At 39.2% G+C, this 8,667-nt stretch overlaps 1 protein-coding gene across 1 annotated transcript in view; it reads right to left on the bottom strand.

Annotated features, from left to right (window-relative positions):
• Window positions 1–8,667, bottom strand: part of b3glcta (beta 3-glucosyltransferase a) — a 140,456-nt gene that overhangs the window by 87,258 nt on the left and 44,531 nt on the right. The window contains exon 3 of the mRNA XM_053646294.1: window positions 8,265–8,310. Within this exon, the coding sequence (XP_053502269.1) occupies window positions 8,265–8,310 (46 nt within the window). The remainder of the gene's footprint in view (window positions 1–8,264; window positions 8,311–8,667) is intronic.

The following is an 8,667-nucleotide window of genomic DNA, read 5'->3' on the forward strand; positions in this document are numbered from 1 at the left end:
CAATGCTAAAATGGTCTAGATTTTCATTTTCTATCAATTTGATCCTAATTTCGTTAGAACCAATTTCCACCCACTAACTAATTCCTCCGTATCTTTAAACAGCTACCAATCTGGGAGGGTGAAGGCTCACATGTATCTGACTATGTAGTCCAGGGAAAGCACATTTCTGATGTTCACACAACAATATTGGACAGAAAAATCCCCTCAGACACCTGCGACTGGATCGTGTCACTCTGATAAACAGAAGATTGATCAGAGGAATGCCATTCCTCCCACCCAGAGATCAGGGAGGTGTCACAGGTGTGATGGGGGGCAAATGCTTAAACTTGTATATACGTTTTAAAATTAGAAAAAGAATAATGCTAATAATCAAGCTTTTTTTAATAATATATTTTGTTTACATGTGGTTTAGTCGGACTATCATGGACTCTCCATTATAAAGGCGGTCTAACTGTAGAAGATAACATTGTTCCCTCCATGCACTCTTTTCTTTACCCTATATTTGATACAGACCGACTGTGTACTGAACGTTAATGGTTCTTATTTATACTGACTTAATTTGACTTACTCATGAATATGCCTGGGCTCAGGATAGCTAGGGCTGCTGGGCCAGATTTAATATCTTTAATGTTCTTGGTATGTGCTTTTTTTGGGGTTTTGTCTTGTCTGTACATTTGAGGATCTGTTTTGTTGTTATGGCACTACAATTTAACGTATCTTTACTATATTTTTTGACTTACTTAACTTTTGACTTACTACCTAGCACCTAGCACGTTTATGACTTTTTTTCATATAGAGTGGATAATATTAAAGGTTTAAAAATGGTTCATTTGCATTCAAGTCTTCTACCTAAGATTGATCTACTATGTGCTTGGGTAACCCAAATATAATCCGAATATTATTGCTTTGTCAGAGAAGTGGCTGAGTAGTAAGATATTCCGATAAGAAAATTAAACTTCTAAATGATGTACTTTATAGAGTGGACAGAAATTCCAGGGGTGTTGGTGTGGCAATATATGTCTCCTCTAATCTGATATCGGAGTTAATTATACCTTCGAATCGAACCGAGATATTTTGAATGTCTTTTTGTTAAAATAACTTTTCATCAGAACAAATACTGAACTATTGGAAGTATATATTAGACCCCCCTCTGCACCCGCTGAATCGTTTAATTGTTTGATTGCTGACTTCATTTTATTTAAAAAAAAAAAAAAAAAAAAAAAAAAAAAAAAGGGTTATTCTAGGTGACTAATAAAAAATTGGCTAGATAAGTCTGCCTCTAAAGATAAAAAAACGATTTAGAATATTTTAATTTAACACAATTAATCAAAGAGCCCAGTAGAGTTACCTCAACAAGTCCGTCTTTAATTGGAACGGGATATTCAATGGTCAGGTGTCACAATGGTCACATGGATATATAGTGCAGTTCTAGCTATCGTAGCAAAAACCATTTCTAAATGTAAATGACTAAATACGTGTGTTTTTCAGTAACTACCTCCCTTTTACAGTTAACTTGCATCTGTAAAGGAGTTACAGTATATTAACAGTTTTGAAATGAACTATATGTCTAGTAATTCTACACAAAAATTGATGTTAAGTCTAGCACCCTAAAGGGTTCTTCAGTTTGTCTATCTGATTGAACTTTAAAGGTATTGTGTAGAACCCTAAAACAAGGTGTTTGTTTTTATTTATTTTTTCCTCTTTTGGCTGCTCCCTGTTTGGGGTTGCCACAACCCCATATTTTCATTCTGGCACAAGTTCATCGACGGATTCCCTTCCTGACGCAGCCCTCCCCATTTTCCAGACTTGGGCCCAACACTGAGAGGGCACTGGCTCGTGCAACCCTACTGACCTGATTGAACCCGGGTGAAAATGTATGAGAATACAAATATTAAATAAATACAAATATTTAAAAATATATTCAGCAAGACCCGAGAACTAACGATATACCGAGCTAAAAGTACTGCATGTTTTTAATCTGGATTTCAAAGCAGTTGTTGAGTAGGTATCCGAATAAGTGCTCAGAAAGTCAGAATGGGTTAGATTACTTCAGGAGATCAGTGAGATATGCCAGACTGGAACTAATGCAGAACTTAAAGAGCAGAGAGTGTGAATAAGCCCGGGGTACCGTGTTCTGACTTTCTTTTACTGTTTAGGAATGGGCTGCTGCATTCTTCCTTAAACCTTGCCTAAAGATGCAGCAGAGCAGACAGCCAAAACCATGTTAAAACAGTCTGATATAATCCAATCTAGAAATATTCATGACTGTGTGCTGTTTCAACGAGCAAATGCTACCAAGAAATATCTTCTTCAGGCGGCTCAAGTCCTTCTGATCACATCATTTCACTTTTTAATTAAGTGTCTGTAATGTTTTCTTTTCTTGGCTTAACTTCTATGTTGAAAATGTGAGCACTGAAGACTAAAGTAAAGAAATGATAGGCTTCTCAAACAGTTTTCCAATTTCTCTTGATAAAATACATTTTGCTAGCAGCTACTCCACCTAAATGGAGTTTTAAATGGAAACTGAAGCATGGTTTTAATCTAATGTCAGCATGACATGACATTCAAAGACACTCGGTGAAATTTAGCAATTTTGCAGCTTGGCATTCCCACACAAATCTAGTTTTAAGAGAGATTGCTGGAGGCCTGTGTTGTCCTGTGCTGACGCAATTCCTATCACAGACACTGCTCACAATGAATGCACACATTATGGACTGGAGACATGAAGAAGAAAAGCATGAATCCTTTTTAGGGCTGCACAATGAATGGTTGTCAACTGGCCATTATAATACTGATCTAGCTGGACATCAATGCACGCACGGGAGCCTTCTAACTATTGTTATTCCTGAGTGGTGACATTCCAGAATGTGTATATCTGCTTAAATGAATCAGGATCCTTCACATGATCACAAATGTTGTCATTTTTGAGTGATTTAAGTAATTTTAGCTCACCAGTGTAGGGATTTGAATAATATTGAAATGTAATGCAAATCACAGTATGGGGCAATAAAATCATAAAAAAATCATAATAAAATCATAATGAAATCATAATGAAATCATAATGAAATCATGATGTCCTTTGCCACATTTAACTTGTATGTGTTAGTATTTTTAAAGAAGTTATTTGACATATAAGACATTTTTGGGGAAAAGTGCAACATTTATCTGCTACATGTACACCTACGGGAAGTGGCGGTTAAATAACTGAAAGGTTACGAGTTCAAATCCCAGCACTGTCAAAGACCTTTTTGGCAAGCATCAGCCAATTGAATGAATGAATGTAAATTGTAATGCAAAAGAAAACTGAACGATAGTTTGAGAAATATATATATATATATATATATATATAAAAAAGTCCAATTTAAACTCGGATCTTAATTCAGAGAATTCAGATACACTCACTAAGGACTTTCCTTGGAACACTAGAGTAAGACTGAGTAGGGCCTCCCTTTGCTCTCAAAACAGCCGCAATTCTTTGTAGTATGGACACAAAATGTTGGAAACATTACTTTGACGATTTGGTCCATGTTGACCTGCCTGCAATTTCTGCAGATTTTTCAGGTGCACTGATTGGGAAGGCCCCGGAAGAACACCGAACTCATTCTCATGTACATAGAGCCAGTCTGAGACTTTGCTTTTTTGACATGGTGCATTATCATGCTGGACGTAGCCATTAGAAGATGGGTCAATTTTGGCCATGAAAGGATGCACATGGTGAAAAGGTCAGCAAAAAGACTGTGGCGTTCAAGCGATGATTGAGTGGTATGACCAGGCCCAAAGTGTGCCAAGAAAACATTCCCCACACCATCACATCACCTCCACCAGCCTGGACCAGTAATACAAGGCAGGTTCATGAGTCCATGGATTCATGCTGTTGGTGCCAAATTCTGACCCTATCATCTGTGTGGCTCAGCAGATATCGAAATTCATCAGACAAGCACACGTTTTTCTACGTTTTTACGTCTTCAACTGTCCAGTTTTGGTGAGCCTGTGCTCACTGCAGCCTCAGCTTTCTATTCTTGGCTGCCAGAAGTGGAACCCAATGTGGTCTCCTGCTGTTGTTGCTCATCCGCCTTAAGGTCTGACATGTTGTGCATTCTGAGATGCTTTTCTGCTCACCACAATTGTACAGAGTCTTTATCTGAGTTACTGTAGGCTTTCTGCCGGCTCAAACCATTCTGGCTGTTCTCCTTCTCATCACCCAGGTGTTTCCATCCACAAAACTACCACTCACTGCCCTCACACAGTAATCAACTTGCTGAATTGCTGTGCTGAAGAGACATGGACATAATCATAATCAATCAAGTTTGTAATCAGATATGGGCTGTCTGCTATGAACCTGCGCTGTATTTGAAATGGAATCTTTAAATGCAATTTTCTCTCTTTTCAAAACGCTAGAAATTTATGCGTGATTGAGATACACGAAAGAGAGAAATGTACTTCAGATAAGGGCAGCCGGTAGCTTCCACAACTACATATAGCAGAAAATGTCGACATTCTGATCATGAACATCATAATGCTTTCCCAGACTATATGATATGATCATAATAACCACAAACCTATGAATAATTACACAGAAATGTGATGCCTTTCATATTTAAATTTTTTTTTTTAATTTTTTTTTTATAGAACCTCTTTTCATCTTTCCAGCTGGAACACTCTACACTAATGAATAACTGCGTGCAGAATCATCTTGGCATGCTTCATAAATGGTAGTCATTTACACTTCTTGCCACAGTGTCTGCCTAATGATAAAGATGACTTGCTGTCCTTGATCAGTTTCTCTGCGCGAGAAGTTTTAAAGCTCAGCCGTCACTTTTAATAAAGCGGAGGAGAAATGAGACAAACAAGCTCTCCTCATTTACAAAATTCAATTTCATGTCCATGCATAATTAAAAACGTCATTGATTCTGTGGCAAACCGTTTATCTTTTCTAATCTCGCTCATTTCCCTCTTCCTGTGCCTTTCCACCTACTCTTTCTTTTCTCTCCTAATTACACTATCCTGTATGAACAGGCTTCATGTTGCTGTTGGGAAATAAAACAGTAAAAAAAAGTGAAGCCCCTGTGAGCTGCTCTGTCCACCTAGACATCACGCTAGCCTCATTCAAATCAATACAACGAAATTAATTAACAAGGAAATGTTTAATGCTCAGGCACACAGAAACTGCTCTATCATTGTATACTTACAGTTAAGAACCATGAGGTGCTGAGAAGAAAATAAAATCATATCAGTAAGCTTTATTGCTGTTACATGCATCTAGATAAAGCATGAATGGCATCATGCAGATCTTGCTTGGGGTACTTGTGCTTTCTGTTTATTCACTTCTCATGTTTCTCATGGAAAATAAAAAAAGCAGGATTTCTTTTTATCACACTTTGTATTTGAGCTCATGGAGTAGACAGTGGTACTGTCCCGTCTTCATGGAAACACTTTTCTATGTAGAAATTTCTTGGTACTATTAAAGGTCATGAAAAGTGAAATGTCATTTGAAAAAGAGACACTGTGTTGGTTTAGAAAATAAGGGAATTTCTGAACACAACAGCTTTTGAACCTTACTGTCTTGAGTCTATATTATTTTGAGAAGTATATTATTTGAGAACCGGCATTGTGGATGACCCCACACACAAACTCTTCGCCCTCATGCCGTCTGGAAAAAGGTACCGGAGCATTCGGGCCCTCAAGGCCACGTTTCTGTAATGTTTTTGAAGCTGCAGCCACAGTCCTGGACGAGCTCATGGTTACGGTAACATCGTATATCAGTTTCTGTGAGGATATGTGCATCCCTACGGAGACATTCTTATCATACAATGACGATAAACAATGGTTTACAGCTAAACTCAGAAAGTTTCATCATGCCAAATAGGATGCTTACAGAAGTGGGGATAAAGTCTTGTACAACACGGCCAAGAACACACTAATAAAGGAGATCAGAGTGGCTAAAAGGATCTACTCAGAAAAGCTGGGAAACCAGCAACCCTGCGTCTGCGTGGAAAGGCATGAGAAACATCAAGTACAAGACACCATCACCCCGCTCTGTTGAGTATCAGTATTTGGCTGACGAACTGAATGTGTTTTACACCAGGTTTGAAAAGCCCGGTCTCACACCCATCCCCCCCCGATCTGCACTTCACGCAACCATCAACACCTCCTGCAGCCCTCCTCCCCCCCCCCCCTTCCTGCAGTTCAAACTGCACCTCTGTTCTGTGAGGAAGATGTGTGAAAGTCTAGGAAAGCTTCAGGCCCAGATGGTGTTTCACCTGCTTGTCTGAAAACCTGTGCTGACCAGCTGGCCCACATCCTCACACAGATCTTCAACAGATCACTGGAACAGTGTGAAGTTTCCAACTGCTTCAAATGCTCCACGATCATTCTGGTCCCCCAAAAAAACAAAATCAGTGGTCTGAGTGACTACAGACCTGCCACCCTCACGTCTGTGGTCATGAAGTCATTTGAGTGCTCGTATTGGCCCATGTGAAGGACATTACTGGACCCCTGCTGGACCAGCTTCAGTTTGCTTACAGAGCAAACAGATCTGTAGATGATGCAGTCAACATGGAACTGCATGATATCCTGCAACACCTCGACAGACCAGGGACATATGCAAGGATCCTGCTCGTGGACTTCAGTTCGGCTTTCAGCACTATCGTGCCTGAGTTGCTCTCAAACAAGCTGACCCAAATCTCCGTGCCCACCCCTCTCCGTCGGTGGATCACCAGCTTCCTGACAGACAGACAACAGCGAGTGAGACTGAGGAAGCTCACATCCGGGACCCTCACTGTCAGCACTGGTGCTCCTCAGGGATGCGTTCTGTCTCCTCTGCTCTTCTACCTGTATAGAAATGACTGCACCTCTAAGGACCCCTCTGTTAAACTCCGGACGTTTGCAGATGACACCGCAGTCATCGGCCTGATCCGCGACAGTGACGAGTCTGCATACAGACGGGAGGTTGAACAGCTGGCTGCCTGGTGCGGTCATAACAACCTTGAGCTGAACACGCTCAAAACCGTAGACTTCAGAAGGTACCCCCTGTACTCCCCCCATCGCCATCATGAACAGCACTGTGGCAGCAGTGGAGTCATTCATGTTCCAGTCACGACCATCTCTCAGGACCTGAATTGGGAAGCTCAACCTGCCACAGGAGCTGCTGAAACAGTTTTGCTCAGCCGTCATTGAGTCTGTCCTGTGTATTTCTATAACTGTCTCGTTTGGTTCAGCTGCCAAAATTGACTGAAGGAAACGGACAGTCAGGACTGCTGAGAAAATGACTGCCCTGCTCTCCCCCTTAACCTCCAAGAACTTTATATCTCAAGAGTGAGAAAAAAGACTAAGAACATCACTTTGGACCCCTCACACCCAGCCCACTTTCTCATTGAACTACTGCCCTCTGGTCGGCGCTACAGAGCACTGAGCAGCAGAACAGCGAGACACAAGAACAGCTTTTTCCCCCTCAGGCAATCTCCCACCTGAACAATTAAAACTGACAACAGGATCTCATCATTGTGTATTTAATGCAACAATAATTTTATTGTTTTAAATAATTATTATATTATATACCTCTGTACATTCATTCCACAAACTGTATAAAACATACATTATATACTATATACACATTCTATACTTCCATTTGCACATAACTGTACATCTGTATACAGCACATCTGTACATATATAATCCTGTCTATTTTTGCAATGTCTTTAGTATTGTATTGTACTGTATTATATTTCATTTTATTGCTTTGAATATATATATATATATATATATATATATATATATATATATATATATATATACACACACACATACATAGTGTAATGTTCCATTTTTTTTTGTGCACTGGAAGTTCCTGTCACCAAAACAAATTCCTTGTGAGTGTAAACATACTTGGCAATAAAGCTCATTCTGATTCTGATAATAAAGGTCTATGTGAGTGTATTATTGTATTATATGCTCATCAGAAAAAATAACTAGTCTACAAAATTTAAATATCTTAAATAATTTAATTTTTTTTTTTTAGCTCTTGAGCAACAAAATAATGAGAAGGAATGGCTAAAAATAAGTATAGTGAGAAGGAAGAATCTCATGTCATCTCATATGTCAAAAGAGATTTTTACAACATGCATATAAGGTTTGACGTGGGTTTACTGCATTTAAATCATAAAACAGAAATGAAAAATATGCAAACGTACGCCATGTTAACCAAAGAAAATATCTGATTCCATGAAAAGTATCCAAAAACCCACAGAAGCTCTTGTAATACTCACAGAGTTGTCTTTCATGGGGAAGTCTGTCTGGAAATGTGTCTTGGACCTGAGAAAACAGAATAAGAGGAAAGGCCGACAAGACATTATTGACTTAGCAGTGCACAAAAGAAGCAGGAAGTAAACAACACATCCTAATTAGAGAAGCACTGCACATCATTCCTTAGGAGAAGCAAATCCCATACATCTAAGAAACAGTGATTAAAAGTTGACAAACAACACGGTGTGTAATTGAGAAAGCTAGTGAGAGAAAGACGATAAGAATAAGCAGCCTGAGTATATTGCTTCTTTGTGGCAATTTCCAGACCTAATTAAGGATCTCAGATATGAAAGCATTGTCTCTGTGCATATGTTTAGTAATTCAATTAAATTTTTAAAGACCAACGAACGCAGAGTGAATTAAGAC

This window comes from Ictalurus furcatus, chromosome 17 (assembly GCF_023375685.1).
Source record: "Ictalurus furcatus strain D&B chromosome 17, Billie_1.0, whole genome shotgun sequence".
Lineage (NCBI taxonomy): Eukaryota > Metazoa > Chordata > Actinopteri > Siluriformes > Ictaluridae > Ictalurus > Ictalurus furcatus.